At 45.0% G+C, this 18,468-nt stretch overlaps 1 protein-coding gene across 1 annotated transcript in view; it reads right to left on the bottom strand.

Moving 5' to 3' along the window:
- LOC121292460 (protocadherin Fat 4) overlaps positions 1 to 18,468 on the bottom strand; it is a 410,751-nt gene that overhangs the window by 153,448 nt on the left and 238,835 nt on the right. The window contains exon 7 of the mRNA XM_041214468.1: positions 17,106 to 17,280. Coding sequence (XP_041070402.1) covers positions 17,106 to 17,280 — 175 coding nt within the window. The remainder of the gene's footprint in view (positions 1 to 17,105; positions 17,281 to 18,468) is intronic.

Genomic DNA, 18,468 nt, shown 5'->3' on the forward strand with positions numbered 1-18,468 from the left:
TAACAGTCTGCAGTCATTTTATAATAAGATAGTTGAAATACAGTTGACAGATTATACTGCTGCATTACTCTAGGACTCCGCCAATAAATAAAACACTGGTTGGATCTGGAATACAAACATATTTGGTTAGCAAAAAAATAATGAGGGGGTTTGAAGGGCCCCTGTCTGGTTGCCAGGTCTGGTGTTTACTGATCTCATGACCTATCAGGTCCTGCAATGGGAGAGGATCAACTTATCAACTTTTATGTAGATTAGGGATGACAGAAGCCCCAGAAAAAAGGGGCTTACGATTATACTTATAATAAACACCAACTCTCTTGTACATAGACACAATGAATGTTGCCTACTCACACAGATTCTTTGTGACTTTGCTCTTTCTGTTGAACTGCATTTTGTCCTATAAGAGTTTACACCTTTAATTGAGAGAAAGGCAGCTGCTTGATTATGAACTATTTTCCAACCACTAACATTTATTGAAAATGACTGAGGCAAGAGAGGCTTGCTGTAATTAAGCAAGGTAATCAGGCATCAACCACTGTACATGTTGCCAAATTCAAGCAAGGTACCAGACTATCAGTGCTGCAAGTGCTAACAGAGATTGCAACTGCCTACAGAAAGTTGGGGTGGGTGGGGAGTGGTGTGTGGGAGGGGGGTGGGGTGTGTGGTGAGGGCTTAGGGTGGTAGAGAATTTAAAATGGGCAAAAAAAAAGTGACCATTATTATAGCTAATTACTGACCCTTCTGTCACTGGAAACAATTTCTATGTACTTAACATATCAAGCCCATTAATGATTTTAACATGTCAATCAAATATTCTCTTAACCTTCTCTGCCAGTTTCTCCAGTCTCTTGACAAAACTGAAGTTACTCATCCCTGATACCATTCCAGTAAGTGTTCTGCACCCTCTTTAAGGCCTTGACAGCCTTCCTGAAGTGTGGTGCCCAGAATTAATGCAATTATCCCGCCAAGGTCTTATTAGTATTTCATATAAGTTTAACATCTTCCTATAGATGGTGTTGAGAAGCAGAATATTGCAGATGCTGGAAATTTGAAATAAAAACAGAAACTGCTGGAAATGCTCAGTAGGTTGGGCAGCACCTGTGGAGAGAGAAATAATAACGTTTCAGGTCGATGACCTTTCATCAGAACTGGAAAAGTTAGGAATGTGAAAGGGTGGGTGGGAAAGAAACAACATAAGGAAGGCCTGTGATAGGTTGGAAGACAGGAACTGGATGACAGTAGAGTTAGTCCTACAGGGCCAAAGGGAATGGTGATGAGGAAAGAAGAGAAACAAAGAAACAAAAGATGAGCCCGGGGAAGAGCTGCTGCAATCAGAAAGCAAAAATAAGAAAAAAGCCAAAACATGCAAAGAAAAGGAACCAAGATAGGGGTAGGGGTAGGTGGAAAAACAAACACAGATTGGGTGATGCTTTGCAGAACATCTCTGTTGGGTCCATAAACAGGACCCCGGGCTTCTGGTAGCCTCTCATTTTAATTTTCCAACTTGCTTTCATGCTGACTTCTCTCTCATCAGCCTTTTGCACTGTTCTCATGAACATCGACATAAGCTTGGAAACAGCACACTTCTGGATTAAGTACTTTACAGCCTTCTGGATCAACATTTGAGTTCATCAACTTCAGGCTGTAATCTCTGCCCTCTGTTCCTCCAATCCCCGTTTTGTTTTATTTCCTTTGCATGTATCGGGTTTTCACTTATTTTCATTCTCTGGCAGCAGCAACCAGCTCTAGGTATATCTTTTGTTACTTTGTTTCTTTTCTTGTCCCATCACCATGCCCTTTGGTCCTGTAAGATCAAGGCCTGAATTTTTGTAACATTTGTTAATGTCTCCCTTTGGGAGAGATCAAGTGCTCTTTAGGATTGTTAAAATTAGACACGAATGTGTGTCAAGATAAACTCATTGAAACTGTTAAGCTCATTACTGTCAAGCCATCAAGGGAACTGTCAGGATGTGAAGGGAACTGTCAAGCTTGTTACGATCCCAGCTGCTGTTAATTCTGGACAAGTCAGATGCCAGAGTGAAACCTGGCTTGACAGATTTTAACTTCTTGTTTTAGAAACATTTGAGGAGGGCTATTGAGCAAATTCACAGGAGTCTGTTGACGTACTTCCAATACAAAGAATAAAATACTTATTAAAACAAGGAAAGTAAATTATATTACACCAGACAAAAAGATTGGAAAATCTCAATACAAGCGCACGTAGAAAATTTAAATTCCCACTGTTCCTTTATCGCAACAATATCTTTACAGACACATAAACCAGTGATGAGTTGCCACTAGCTTGACACAAAGGGCAGGATTTTTTGCTGGTTAGGCAGACGTGCGCCCCACCCAAGCGAGCGTAAAATGACGCGCGATGACATCAGGCAAGCATCCCGACGTCATTGCGCACTTGTGCGATATTTCAGTTGGCGGGCACGCACGGGTGTTGGCAGCGCCCCTGCTAACAATTAAAAGGCCTATTAAGACCATTAACAATCTAATTGATTAACATTTTTTGCTGCCCGTCCAGCCTTACAGTTGGCTGGCAGGCGAAAAGTCCAAGCGGCTGTTGCATTTTTTGCCCAACCTCATCCACGGGCGGGATGAGGTTTCGATCCGTCATTAAACAATAAATTTCATGCTGATTTCTAACATGTCCCTGCTCATGTGAGAGTCTTATGACATGTCACATAACATGACAGAGTCACATGAGGAGACATGTTTTCTAACATCTCAAAATGCTTTATTTTTAATTTTTCATACCTTCATCTCCCTGAGGCAGCTCTGTGCCTCAGGGATCTTTTCCAGTGTGCACCGTATGCATGTGCGAACTTGTGCTCACGCCCCCCCTCCTCCACCGCCACCCCCGCCACCCCCCCACAACACAGGCAGCAGCGAAGTGTGTGTTTCACGCTAGGTGGGCCCTAATTGGCCCACCAGCGTGAAATTGTGGTCCGGCCCTGATTGCGGACGGCGGTCAGTTTCCCGACCGCTCCTGCCTGCCCCCCCACTGAGCCTGCCTGACAAGGGCAAAATTCTGCCCAAAGGCTTCTCACTTGGGACTGGTACAGTTGCACATGGTTTTCTTCCGGTGAATTCCAGAACATTCACTTGATGTTTCTCACCCAACTCGTATCTCTCCCCGTGACACCCAAAAACTGCACTTTAAACTCAGTTTCTTGAACTGCAGAACAAACAAATGAGTTCCCTAAGCTCAGTCTCCCAGTGGCACCTCTGTATTATCCAATCTAATTACATGAGGGTCAACTTTAGATTTCTTGACTTCTGATTCAATCTTAGAGTGTTCTGATATCTTTATTTCACTACTTACTTTTTTTACTACTGTAAATACACCCTTATGCTGACTATCTTCCCTGTCATAATATCACTTTAACATATTAAAGTGACATGCTCGCTGACTCTTCCTCCTTTCTGAAGTACTCATTATATAATTTACATCATTGAGTTTCTTTTTGATTTGATAAGGTTCGGTGCACATCACTTTTAATGGTTCACCAGAGACAGGTAACAATAATAACACTTTGTCTCCAGTGACAAAATTTCGAGCTTTGGTTTTATCTGTTCTAACTTTCATTGCTCAGCGATTTTCAAATGTCCTTTGCTCAGCTCACACCTTTTGGTTAATCTCTCCTGGAAATTTGACTCATGGGGCAAAAGCGTAGTCTCTGAGCTTTGGTTTATAAATGTTTCCTTAATTAAGGGGTCCTCCCACCTCATGCCCATATATCAGGTCAAACAGTAAAAATGGAATTCCTCTATTCCAATCATTAGGAAATTCAGAAATCTGGAGTGCAAAGGGACTTGGGAGACCTAGTCCAGGATTCTCTTAAGGTTAACTTGCAGGTTGAATCGGTAGTTAGGAAGTTAAATGCACCATTGGCATTTATTTCGAGAGGACTAGAATATAAAAGCGGGGATGTGCTGCTGAGGCTTTATAAGGCTCTGGTCAAACCACATTTAGAATATTGTGAGCAAATTTGGGCCCCGTATCTCAGTAAGGATGTGCTGGCCCTGGAGAGGGTCCAGAGGAGGTTCACGAGAATGATCCCAGGAATGAAAAGCTTAACATATGATGAAATTTTGAGGACTCTGGATCTATACTCAATGGAGCTTAGAAGGATGAGGGGGATCTGATTGAAACTTACAGAATACTGAAAGGCCTGGATAGAGTGGACGTGGGGAAGATGTTTCCTTTAGTAGGAGAGACTAGGACCCGAGGGCACAGCCTCAGAGTAAAGAGAAGTCCTTTTAGAACAGAGATGAGGAGAAACTTCTTTAGCCAGAGAGTGGTGAATCTATGGAATTCATTGCCACAGAAGGCTGTGGAGGCCAGGTCATTGAGTGTATTTAAGACCGAGACACATAGGTTCTTGATTGGTAAGGGGATCAAAGGTTACAGGGAGAAGGCGGGAGAATGGGGTTGAGAAACTTATCAGCCATGATTGAATGGCTGAGCAGACTCGATGGGCTGAATGGCCTAATTTCTGCTTCTATGTCTTATGGTCTTAGGGAATTCCTGACAATAGGCTTTAATCTTTAAAGTTTGATGCCATCTTTCTAACATCCCTTGTGATTGTGGATGATAAGCTCAAGATTTAAACTGTTTTATTCCCAAACTATTAATTATTCCTTTGAATATTTGTGACATAAAATTTGAGCCTTGGTCGGATTGTATATCCTTAGGTAATCCAAATAATGTAAAAAATTGAACTAACTTTTCCACTATCGCTTTTGCCGCATCTTCTCCAAAGGCACTGCCTTAGGAAATCTTGTTGAAACATCCATAATTGTTAAAAGATATTGATTCCCACTTCTGTTTTAGGTAGGATTCCTACACAGTCCATTGATACCCTGCTAAACAGTTCCTCAAAATCCTGGTATTGGAATTAAAGGTGCCGGCTTAATTGATGATTGGAGTTTTTTCCCACTGCCTGATATGTATGACATGTCTGGCAGAACTCAATCATGTCTTTATGCAATCCTGGCCAATAAAAATGGTCCATTATTTTGGTCTGCATTTTCCTAAGTGACCTGCCACTGAGATTTTGTCAGCCACTGGCAAAATTTTGTTACACTACTCAGATGGAGCTACCACCTGGTGAATTATTGCCTACTCAACTGCTGGGGCAGAATTTTACATCCCACAGGTGGATGCGCACCCAACCCGATCGGGCGTAAAATCATGTGAGATGATGCCGGACGAGTGTCCCGAAATCATAGCGCATTCACGTAATATTTCGCTTGGCGGGCACACGCAGAAGTCGGAAGTGCACCCTCCAGCGATTAAGCAAGCAATTAACCTCAAAGGGGAATTGTCTGCGAATTTTCATGGCACGTCCAACCGGTAAGGTTGGCAGACAGGCGCATCGGCCAGGCGGCCTTTACATTTTTGATGAAACCTCAACCATGGGTGGGATGAAATCTCCGTTAGGAAATAAAATAAAAAGATATATCTAGGGACAGCATTTTTATGAGGTATGCTTTCAGGTGCTTGATTGTGATTCATGGACATTTTTTTTGCAGCTTTTTAGGGTTTTATTTTATTGTTTGCAGGTCTGCTGCTCCCTGAGGCAGCTGTCTGCTTTCAGGGAGCCCTCTCGCAGTGCTCTCCTGCGCCCCTGGCGACGTTGTTGCCTGCCCCCACCCCAGTAGCGCTGAGCTCTTCAGCACGCGTTTCACACTGACTGGCCAAGCATGAAATCGCGGTCAGGGGCCGATCACGGTCGGGGGTTTGTTTCCCGGCTGCTCCAGGGCCCGCCGAACGCGCACGCCTGACAACCGAACAATTCAGGCCTTGGTACTTGAGGTGGTCTCCATTACCTTGTTAGCACTTTGTCTTTTAAATAATAACACACAAGTATTGGTTCTGATTCAATCTCTAAGTAGGCTGCTTGATACAGTTCTCTCAACTCAGGATCAGCATTTCTACTAAAGAAGGTGGGTTTTCGAAAGTAGTGTCAGATAACTGAATTTCTTCTTCATCTCCATTTTTCATAGACTCTTCCTTTTCCTGTCTAATTTTATGGGCTATTTAATCAATACACAGTCAGGAAACAATCCAGGATGTTCCCTTGTAGCATCTCGGTTTCTTTCACTTCCACTGGTTGTTCCAAAACCCTCGGTGAAGCTCATATTTTTGAGCCAGCCAGGTCATTCCCCAAAATGGAATGAGTTCCTGCTATAGGCATTTTATGCACTACTCCAACTACGACCCCTCCATTTACTAAATCACTCTTTAATCCAGCTCTATATAATGGAATCGGTTTATAATATCTGCGGATACCTCCAATTAATAGTTTTTTTCCTTCATTAACCCCTCTGGAAGACGTTGTTTCATCAGTCAGCATCAGTGACTGACTTATTCCAGTGTCTCTTAATATCTTTATTGGTTTATCTCTTTGATTAGGAGAATAAGAGAATACCCCCTCCTCTACAGACAAAATCTTTAAACCCTTTCACAATTCATTTTTCTGAATTTACTTGACTAGTCTGAGGAATTATCTCTACCTCTTTGGTAGATTCTAAGCCTTCATTTCGCATTTGCACTCTGGCTACTGTTTTGTCACTTTCGCCTTCCCTAAAATAATGTTTTCTAAAGATTCTTTAGGCATCCCTATTACTGCAATAGGTCTCCCAATTAATTTCCAGCAATTAACTTTAGTCTAGTTTTATTGCAATGGGAACATACATTTTTTTACAACACCTTTAGGTTCTAATCTATCCACATTAATATTTTGGCATCCTTCCATCTGTTCCCTAGTTCTAGTGCCTTTTCCAACACCAGATTTTCTATTCTTCCAATTTCCCTGTTGAATCCCATATGACCATTTCCCCACATGGAACTCGCTGTGTGAGATAACATAGGTATTAGCCAAAACTGCCGCTTCTTGGATCTTCGATACTTGACGGTTATCTAAATAAGTCTTCATGGGGCAGGATTTTGCCCTTGGAGTGTGGGATTGGCGAGGGTTGGGGGGGGATCGGGATCGGGAAGCTGACCACCGCCTGCAAATCGGCAGCGCACCGCGGTTTTATGCTGGTGGGCCAATTAAGGCCTGCCTGGTACGAAACGCGGCTTATGAATGAGCGAGAAGGGGCGGGTTGGGGGCATGATGTCTGCCGGATCCAATGGCAACCCGGTGGCCAATTGAAAAGTGGCCTCGGCTGCCCCTGGAATGCTGCCACGGGAGGATGCTGAAGTCTGCATAATGGAATCCCTTGCGGGTGGACACAGCAAGAGGGCAGGTGGGTGGGGCAGTCAGCCCCGTGTTTCTCGGATGAGTGTCTCGCTGCCCTCCTGGAGGAGGTAGTAGCGAGGAGAGAAACCCTTGTCCCTAGAGACGGGAGGAGGAGGCCCCTCCCTGGCAACCTCACCAAAAAGACCTGGGATGAGGTGGCATCCAGGATCAGTAGCCATGATGTGGTGATGCGCACATGGGTGCAGTGCCGGAAGGGCTTCAATGATCTCATGCGATTGGGAAGTGTGAGTATTGTGTTGTCATGGGTCACTTTGCAGAACAGTTAAGAAATGCCCATTCCCCCCATGGACATCAGATGTGTTAGAGCACGAGTGGAAAATGTCAGTGAGGCAGGATCTGGCCAAGGGGGTGAGCCTGGCTGCTTGGACTGAGTGCCTTGTGGCTCCAAGGTCACGAATTGCTGAGCCCTGGAAGGTGTTCCTCAGGTGGGGGTGGCCAGGCTGCAATGGCAATGCAGGTATAGGGTGGGCTAATCAATGTTCCTCTCTCCTTTCAGAAGAAGACATCCCAGAACAATGTTGAGAGGTCGCTGACTAGCGGGGATCCCTCATCCTCTCCTGGTACGAGCAGGAGGCCCTGGAGCTGGAGAGGCACCGTGCACCTCGGTCAAGTGGCCGCAGTGAGGTTGGGGAGCCAGGGGGAGGTAAGAGTGTAGTGCACTGAGGTCAGAATGCCAGTGATTGCAACCATTCCAGTGTAGTCTCTATATTGATGTGAGCATCGAACCTGGAACTCCCATTGATAATCAGAAGACGAGGGCACCAGGTGCATACCTGTCTCATCAGGGTGCCAGGCATGCAGAGTGACAGTGTTATGACTTAAACTAATGACATGTCCTTCTTGTCCCTTTTAGGTTCACCAGCAGGCGCTCGCAATGAGGACCCTGAAGGCCCACCCCTGACCCTGGAGGGGCACCATGCTCACCACGCACATGGGTCACACTCCCTCTGTCAAGCAGGCACCAGCACAGATACCACCACCTCAGTGGGCTTAACATCACCGTCTAGAATCTCAGTGCACATTGATGAGAGCACTTCACACTTGCTTGAAGTGCGGCCGGAAGCAGAGAGTGCCCAGGGTGCTGGCAGTCAGAGGACTGCTGGGGACCAGGGCAATGCTCAGTTAATGGCTGATGATGTGCCTCTGGAGTCATCCATTAAGCAGCAGATGCTGGATGTCCAGTAGGGTGTGCGGGAGGATCTGGTGGACATACATGAGGTTATGCGTGCCATGGTGTCCTTTGTGGAGAAGTCCCTGTGGAGCATAAGCACTGCGCTGACCCTCATAGCCGAGCACAATGCCTCCTCCATGGAGAGAATGGCGACTCTTATGGGGCAGCTCCTCCAGGGACTCAATCAGGGTTCCTCGGGATGCACTCGGACCTGCAAGCCCTCACACCGGCAATGACCCTAGCTGGTCAGTGGGAGATGGATGGGGCAGCCAGTATCCCAGCTAGGTGAACAGGAAGCAGAGTGACCTCATGTTGGTGCACATGCTGCCTGTTGGGCTCCTCTCAGGGTGCTCCAGATGATAGCGGTAGCTCCTCTGCCCCTCTGCCAGTGACCATGGCATCTGATGAGGCTACGGCAACTGGTGGGATGCCAGCCATGGCACTGTCCGCTCCCTCCCAGACAGAGCCAGCACAGGCTCCACTGGCCTAAGGACACCCGCCAAGGTTATCAAGACCAACAAGACAGCAGAGTGAGCAGGCTGTCTCCAATGCCAGTGCTAGTGAGGGGGGAGCACCTAGACATAGTACCCGCAAACAAAAACTTAAAGCACCTGAAGCACAACACAGCCCTATCACGGGTGATATTTTGTCCCCCCATTTTTCTTTAATCTTTTTCATGGTGAGATTAAAAACACCGGTTATTGTTAATTTCAGCAATGTTTGACATTCACAAGTAAATGAGGTGTTATTTTGTGCAATTGGCCTTTGTTATGCTTCATTTGTTCTGTGGGTGCAAGGTAGTCCGTGATGTTATGATGGACTTATGTCTCTTGAAACTTAATTGCAAAGGCACATAGTGAATGTTGTTCATCAAGGAAATGGTGCTGTCAGGGATCGAGTATGGAGCCTGCAGCACTGGAATGTGGTGATGGTTCTTCTTTGGTAGGCTAGCTGAAGGAATGTTGGATCAAAGCGTCCTGGGTGTCCCTGCCTCCCTGGAGGTTACCCATGTCAGTGTCCATGCCCTCAGCATTCTCCTCACCGTGCTCGTCCTCAGACTCACTACTGGACTCATCATCTGTGGCCTGTGCAGCTGCGTCAGCATCCTCTTCCTCCAGTGGGTCCCCTCCTTGCCAGTGCCAGATTGTGGAGAGCGCAGCATGCAACCACTATCAGTGACACCCGCTCTGGGGGGTATTGCAGTGCGACCCCTGAATGGTCCAGGCATCGGAAGTGCATCTTGAGAAGACCGATGGTTCTCTCTACCACCGCCCATGTGGAGGTGTGGCTCCTGTCGTACCGCTGCTCGGCCTCTGTTCTTGGGTGGCGGGGAGGTGTCATGAGCCACCTTTAGAAGGGATAACCCTTGTCACCCAGCAGCCAACCATCCAGTCGGGCTGGAGCACTGAAGAGCCTTGGCACCTGGGAGTGCCTCAGCATCATTGGAGCTGCCTGGGGACCTTGCACAGACTTGTAAAATCTGCATCCTGTGATCTCACACTATCTGCATGTTCATGGAGTGGAAGCCCTTCCTGTTGACGAAGGCACCGGGCTCACCTGCTGGCACCTTGATGGCCACATGTGTGCAGTCAATTGCACCCTGGACAAGGGGGAACTCAGCAATTGCTGCAAAGTCTTGGATTTGCTCAGCCTGGCTGGCCTCATCCATACGGAAATGAAAAAATGTCATTACCCACCTGAACAGAGCTTCTGTCACTAGCTTTACGCAACTGTGGACAGCTGATTAGGAGACTCCATACAGATCACTCACTGAATCCTGGAAAGAGCCGGAGGCATAGAAGTTAAGGGCCACTGTGACTTTCAGTGCCACTGGCATGGGGTGTCCACCCACAACAGTCGGAGCTGATCTCAGGCCCAATCATCTGATAAATGGAGGTCAGAGCCTCCCTGGAGAGGTGGAGCCTCCTTCGGCATTGCACCTCGGACATATTGAGGTAGCTGCCTGTAAGTCCTGGCAGCAGGATAGTGGCGTCTTCTGTGGCCCCTAACGCCTTGGACTTCCAGTTGGCCCTGTGCCCCTTGTGCCTGCACCTCTCCTTTCAAAGGTTGTCCCCCTGGAAGCTTCATGGGGACACCTGGCCTCCTCCCCCATCTGGCCCTCTCTTCCTCCTCAGAGGAGACACCTCCAGTGAAGACTACAATCCCCATTACCAAGGTAAGGGAAGGCTGTCTGATATTTGGAAAGGTCCATGCAGCATGAATGTTACAGGGCCCTGGAAAGCAACACTGAATCCTGAACTGAAGCCTCGAAATTCTTTGAATGCAACTCTGAAACAAGATGAAGCTGTCCTGTTCACAGAAGCAAGCAGCAGCAAGTGATATCGTAAACTCCTTACTAATCGCATTGACAATGTCAATGACCACTCTTATCCTGTCCCTAGATGAGGTTTTGCAATTTGTGGCCCGCCCGTTTTGCCCGTGCGATGGCCTAAAAATCGCACAGGCTACGTAAAGTCGGAGACAGTTGCTGTCTCAAAGGCCTTAACTGGCCATTTAATTAATGGCGGGCGCACCTCCGTCTCCAATGCGCGCCTGCCTATCGAAATATCGTGAGAGTGCACGTTGACGTTGGCACGCTCAGCCGACGTCAATGCGCTTTATTTAACACTCGTGCCTGCCCGCCGAGCTACAAATTCTGCCCATGGTTACTGGAATGCTATTTTAAAATTCTGTCATAATCATAATTTCCCTCACATTCTCAAAAATTCTCTCTAACTTCAATGATTGAAACCACCGGTCCCACAGCATTTCTTTTTTCCTTGCAAAGTCAACAAATGTCTGATTATGTTTTCTCCTTATGGTTCTAAACTTTAATTGATAAGCTTCAGGGACAAGCTTATAAGCATTAATTATTGCCTTTTTATCTGCAGGTTGCTCTTCTGGCAAACTAGTATACATATTCATAGCTCTACCTGAAAGGGCACTTTGTAACGTTAAGGTCCAAGCATCTTTTGGTCACTTCAACTTCACAGCTATCTTTTCAAACGAGGTGAAATATCTTTCAACTTCATCCTTTGTAAACTTAAGCACTAAACAAAGACTTTTAGTTAAATCAAAATCCTCAGTGGAATCAGACTCATCCTCTGAACTACTATTTCTCCTTTCTTTCTTTCTCTAGCTAGCTCATACTGATTTCTTTCTCTCTTTGAAATTTGAGCTTTTGCATTTCCATTACTTTTTCTTAATCAAACTTTTTCATGTCCACTTCTTTTTCAAGTTTAAGTGTCTGCATTTCTCTACCTCTTTCTATCTCAAGCTGCTTCATTTGCAACTCTCACTGTGATATGCATCAGGTTTATCTCCTTTCAATTTTAAATGCCAGATCATTTCTTTAATCATATCATTCTTACGACATCGTGCTTTTATTTCTACATTCAATTATCTGCCAACTCTCTTAGTGCAGCTGTAGTCAGGGATTTCAAATAAACCACTGTTACATTTTCTACTCTCAGAAAAGCCTCAGCAATAGTCAAAGCCATTTTTGAGTTCCAACAAGTGTAAAATACATCATAGCAAATCCCGTTCCTATGCCCAGTACATCCATATACTCGGTTCTTTAAGAATTCACGGATCCCACTTAAATTCAAGGGTTTTTGATCCCACGAGAGCCCCCACATTGTTACAATCCTAGCTGCTGTTAATACTGGACAAGCCAGATCCCAGAGTGTAATGACATGTGTATATTTTTATACTTCTGTGTTTATGTATATATTCTGTGTAGGTAACGGTAAGCTGTGTCTGTGTGTATCCAGGGTTAGTCTAAGACAAGGTTGTTGGAGCCAGATTGTCCGTAGAAAGTAAGGGATAAAACAGTAGAAGTGTTATCGTCTTGCATTTTGTAATGAGGCTTAAAGGTAGGTTTTAACTTACAAGTAAACAGAGTAGATTTGAAATTTACATTTGGGGTTAAGTGTTGAAATTGATGTAGTGTTACTGCATTTCAGAGGAGTTTCAAAGGTTCCAAAGAGCATTTGCATGTTACAGGAGATTTGTGAGTAAATAGGAGTAGAGTTTTAAAATCTTGTCGACCCAAAAATAGTGGTGAACTAGGAAAATGAAAGGTTTTAATATTTGGGAAACTGAGTTTTCGAAGAGATATTTGAAGACAATGGAGAACTAAGATGAAAGGGGTGAAAAGGGCATTTATGACAAGAGCGCTTCAGCTGTAATGAGTTGCTGTGGGCTACGTCCCACTGAAGGCCAATTCCTGTGTGTGTGGAGTGTGCTGGAAAAGCTGTGAAGACCTTTTAACTGAAGAAAAGGAACTCAAGTTTTGAGCCAGGAGAATATTTGTTGTGAGAAACATTTGTTTCAAATCTCCCTTTGGAAAAACCATATCAGTGTGGAGTTGTTCCGGGAAGTCATGCTCTGTTTAAATCGAGAGTATTTTCTCAATTTGGGTAATATTTCTGGGATGTTATGGTTCATAATCAATAAGGGCTGTTGCTAAAAAGTTAGTTTTATTGTGTACCTTTGGTAAGATTTTTCTAACTGCGTATCTTTTATTTTGTGTATTTATGCTTTTTTTCTAACTTTTAATAAACATTTTTAATTCTTCAAATTTTAAAAGTTATCACTAGAGTCCTGTGCTTTTGTACTCAGTAACGTTCCTTCCTCGTTTCTACAGTACAAAAAAAAGATTACAATTAGACGAGATGGACTTCAGTCTGAGGTCTGGCTTACTCAGCATTATTCACATTAGCTGCGGTTGTAACAAGAGTGAAACCAGGCTTGATTCTAACTTTTTCTAGAAATTGTGGAGGAAAGCTACTGATCAAATTCACAGGAGACAACTCAAATTTTCACTATTCCTTTACCCCAGCAATATCTTTACAGACACATAAACCAGTGAGGAGTTTCCAATAGTTTTCCACAAAGGCTTCTTGCTTGGGACTGGCACAGTGGCAAACGGTTTCCTTCTGGTGAATTCCTGAGCATTCACTTGATCCTTTTCAACCCAAATCGTATCTCTCCCTGAGATACCCAAACCACACTCCAAACTCACTGTTTCTTCAACTGCAGAGCAAACAAATGAGTTCCCTAAACTCAGTAGCACCTCTGCTAAACAGATCACTGTACTGAACTCTAAAACTGACTATTCGGTCAACTTCTGTCCCCAGTTGCCTTGTAGTCTTTCTTATCAGAGAGCATAAAATTCCTTTCATCTCTCTCTGACACCCACTGAACCCTCTCCTCTGTCTTTTCCCTGCATCTGTGTCACTTGACCACCGTTGTTAGGCAACAGTAAAGTTTTTTTCTGATTTGTGTTTTTCTCCCCACAATCGCTAAAATTTTAACCCCTTTTAACCCATATTCTTTAACTTCAGAAGTTGAAATACCTCATTAACAATGCATATATATGAACAAACCTAAAAGACCTGACTTTAGTCAGGAGTTTATCCAGACTCTAAGGCTGAAAAACAACCTAAATGAAACTGAAACAATTTTACCTTTCTCAACACACACACACCTAGGGGAGAATTTTCTCCCCATCAGGGAGGCTGAGCAGGAGCAGGCATGAGTGGGCACACAGTCATTTTACGTGGGCAGGCCAATTAAGGCCCGCCCAGTGTGACGAACACTCAGAAGCATTGAGCGCTCCCTGTGCAGGCGGTAGGAGGAGGCTAAGTTGCGGTCTGCACTCTTTTGTGCGCATAGCGCAGAAATCTCCCTGAGGCATGGAGTATTATTTCACTCTGTCTGCTGACATAAGCTTGAGAGTCATCATTATAGGATTTGTGCTGCATGACTGATTTGACTGATTTTACAACCTATCATTATCACAGTTAGATGCCTGTCAATTCATAGTTTAACTAACAGCCTCAAGTGGTTATTAAATCGGCGATGTGGGGCTATGAATACAAATGTTTGTTTTATAAGGGATTAAGCTTTTGAATTAAATGTTTGTTTTAATAAGGGATTATGCAGTTGACGGAATGTAAATAAATGTTGCAAAAGTTTTTTTTATGAATGGGAGTGATTTTTTAATAAAATAAAGTCTGCAATAGACACTTAGAACTTAATTTTATTTAATCTCGAACAGGTCCAGAAATCTGCCCATGCTAGATACTGGGGTTAGTTGACATGGAAGGTGTAAGGGCAAAGGATGGTGGTTGGGGGGTATGGGTTGGCACTAAGTTGGCATAGGGGCTATAAAGAGCCATGGGGTTGTGTAGAGGGGCATAGTTTTGTATAAGGACAATAAAGGCCGTGGGTAGTGTCAAGGGCATTGGTTGACTTGGGAGGATTGAGGAGCCATTGGGGATGGATGGAGGCATGAGGTGGCATAGGTTAACATGGATTGGGCTTGGAGAGCGTGTGGGGACTGAGAAGGAGGTGAGGAATGATGGGTGAAGCCTCTTTTTTGTTTAATTGTTTTTTTAATAGATGCAACAAAGTCCCAGAACACTGAGGCAAGCCTTTCTCACAGCTCGCTTCCACACCTGGCAGCCCCTGTAGCTGTTTCTGAACTCTTCCCAGGGGCTGTGGGCCTGACTCTGGTCATCACCCACTCCCCACCTTCCACCCCACCCCCACCTACCCCAAAAGAGCATGAACCGACTGTCTTGGGCAATCTCTCCCGAGTCAGGAGTGAAAATTCAGGCTAGACTCTTTTGTCATTTAATCTCTTCTGTCTTCCACCCTACCACAGACCTTCATTTTGTCCTTTTTTCCTACCCCACCTTTGTTCAAAGCCTATTACGTTTATAACTTTTCCCAGTTCTGATGAAAGGTAATTAACCTGAAACTCTGGGATGAACTTAATGCCTTCCCCCATGGCGAGTTGGTGGTGGGGTGTATTTAATCAAGTGAACAGGTGGCTCGTAGGGACCCCGCCCCTTCCCACATCCACCCCGATTAAGTCTGTTGCTGGAAGGCCCGTGTATGGACTTTCCGCCCCATCGCCAATTGAGGCCCTTAAATGAGAGCTTAATGCTCACTCAAGGACCTCATTCCACCGCCACTTGTATTAACCCAATGCCGAGCAGGGCGCTCACCATGCTGGGAGCTTGACCAGCAACCCTGTGTTGAGAGACCCCAGTGCCTGAATGAGGAATTCTACATCTAAAATTGTGAGGAGGTTCATTAAGTGCCACTCCTGCCCTTGCTGCCAACCCCCTGCCCCCCCACCTATGATTCCCACCCTGTGACTCCTATCCACCCACCCCCTCACTGCCATAATTCATCTGTAGTCTGTGATCCAGCAACATTATGAGGCCTTACTGCGTATCATGCCAGTAGCAGCCTCCTCAGTGGCACTGTCGTTCAGTGGAGCTGTGGCCTCAGCTTGACTGGCCGCTCTTGCCAGTCCAGGGGTGCAGTGAGGAATCGAGGGAATGGGGGTGGTCAGTACTATAGCAATCCAGGAGTCAGAAGTGGTTTTAATCCTTCTAACTTTTCCTGGGTAACTATTCTGCTAAGAGAGTCAGAACCATCCGAAATCTTCAATTTAAATTGGAGTATCGGATGGTTACCAGTGGAGGGTAATGGCCCATTGGGAGTTTAAACCTCCCGTGTAATTCCTGTGCAGTCCTTGCATGGTGACTTCCCCAGACCACCCAGCACATCTTCTGGGGTACTTATTGGGTAATAATGGAATGTTACAATGACATAAGAATATATAAAACAAGTATACATTTCACTTTTTCAATGTAAAGTCTCCATATTGCATTTATTAGTATTCTCACTGAACATATGAAGATGCATTTACGCCAAGCAGTTTTGTTTCTCATCGACTCTGTAGTTGTAGGGTACTCATACTGCCATTAGGGAGCTATGCCCACCAGCTGCAGAATTCATAAACCTGGATGTGACATGTCCACATTTTCCCATCTATTAAAATGAATAGTCAGAAAATTGTGAGCTGTGCCTGCCTGAATTCTCAATTTGTGATACTGGCGGGTGAAGCTCCCCACTGCAGTACAAACTTGTAAAATTGCCCCTCAGTGATTCTCAGTCACGTGTTTACATTTAAGACATTACCACTGTGCCACCATTTTGGATAGACTATGATTCATTGTCGTAAAAACCCATCTGGTTCACTAATGTCCTTTAGGGAAGGAAATCCGCTGTCCTTACCTGGTCTGGCCTACATGTGACTTCAGACTCAGCAATGTGGTTGACTCTTAATTGCCCATGGAAATGGCCTAGCAAGCCACTCAGTTCAAGGGCAATTAGGGATGGGCACCAAATGTTGGCCTTGCCAGCGACTCCCTAATCCCATGAAATATATTAATAACAACAAAAATGTGTTCCCAGTTGGATTTTTGTATAAAAATGTTCCAGAACTATGGCAACTTTGAAGTTTTCACTAATTTATAGAGTAGATTTTACAAGATTGTGCTTCTGGTGGATGTTTTGCTGTTGAGAGCATTGATCAGGAGATTCAAGCACAAGGAATCAGTGCATTGGAATCATGAATCCAAATTTTCCCAGTCTTTAAAATTAATGTCTGGAAAATTCAGTTTCGTAAATTGGATTTGCTGATATCTGTGCCTGATTATTCAATCAGCATTTACATTAGGGGTGATGCTTGACCTCACAACCAATACATTCAAAATGTTCTTACTTAACAAAATAGAGTGTGTGAGTAAACTACTTTGAAATACAGATGAGACTGTTGCTTTTACCTGCATCTGTAGCAATGACTGTCAGGACAAACTGTGCTGTTGTTTCACGATCCAGGTTCATGACCAGGCTTAGCTGCCCATTAGGTGTCAGAGTAAAAGCTCCTTCTTCATTCCCACCAACAATTGTGTAAGTCAGCTGGCCATTTAGCCCTTGGTCATCATCACGAGCTACAACCTATAGCATAAATCCACAGGATATGTAAGTCCAATGAAGTCACAATAATATTCTGAGAAGCATTGATGAGACCACACATAAACCACTCTGTCAGCTATGGTCACTCTGCTTAATAAAAAGATAGGGCTGAACCTTAACCCTCAAAAACAATTACGTTGAGGTTGTGTCAGTGGTCAAAATGCAAAAAATCTGAACCAGGAGTCAAACCCACCTTGATTCTTCCCATTTCCGGTTTTAACGAAAAGGTGGAATGAGGGACAGAGGACTACTTCATTCAAGGGAAATGGATTGGTAAGTTAAATGTTAGAATTGACACCCCATGCCTTCATTTTAGCAGTTATCCTGTGTTAACCACAGGCAACTAGGTTTCCCAGGCTTCAGGAAATATAGCGGCTTAAAGGTGGCAAGAGCGGCTAAATCCATGAGGCATGTGCCTTTACAGCACTGCTTGCGGGCTGGGGAAAAGCAACACTTCCTCCAGGCCCAACAAGTTACACAGTAATACCCCCACCGCAATCTGACTGCTTCCCCCCACCCCTTTCCCCACAATTGGAACTCCTTCCAACCAACATCAGGATCCCCAGCAATCAGCTAAACTCTGCAGGACAGGAGAAAGCCATCCTATGGGTTCCCTGGCCATACAATAGCACCATCACACCCACACCCGCACCCATAATGCCTCCAGGCTAAAATCCAGACCGTATAGTCAAAGCACAAGAAATAGGAGCAGGAGTAGACCATATAGCCCCTCAAGCCTGCTGTGCCATTCATACAATCATGGCTGATCTTGGGTTTCAACTCCACTTTTCTGCCAGTTCCCCATTTCCCTTGGGCTGAATCTTTGGCTCGGCAAGTGGGGGCGAGAGTGGGGCCCGCTCGCCGAGGCGTAAAATGACGTGTGGTGGCATCAGCTGTGTGTCTTGACATCACGGCGCGTTATTCAGACTTACAGTTCGGCGGGGTGTGTGCCCGCCAAACTGTCAAAGGCCTCTAAAGGTCATTTAACTCTCAATTAAAGTAATTAACGGAGCTGCCTGTCCAAGCTTAAGGTTGGCAGACAGGCGAAAAGCCCAGGCGGCCTTCGCATTTTTCATGGAACCTCATCCACGGGCAAGATGAAGTTCCATGAATGATTTTAAATTTTGACAAAAATCTTTATTGAAATGAATGCACGTGTCCCAGCACGTG

Source organism: Carcharodon carcharias, chromosome 1 (assembly GCF_017639515.1).
Source record: "Carcharodon carcharias isolate sCarCar2 chromosome 1, sCarCar2.pri, whole genome shotgun sequence".
NCBI classification, from domain to species: domain Eukaryota; kingdom Metazoa; phylum Chordata; class Chondrichthyes; order Lamniformes; family Lamnidae; genus Carcharodon; species Carcharodon carcharias.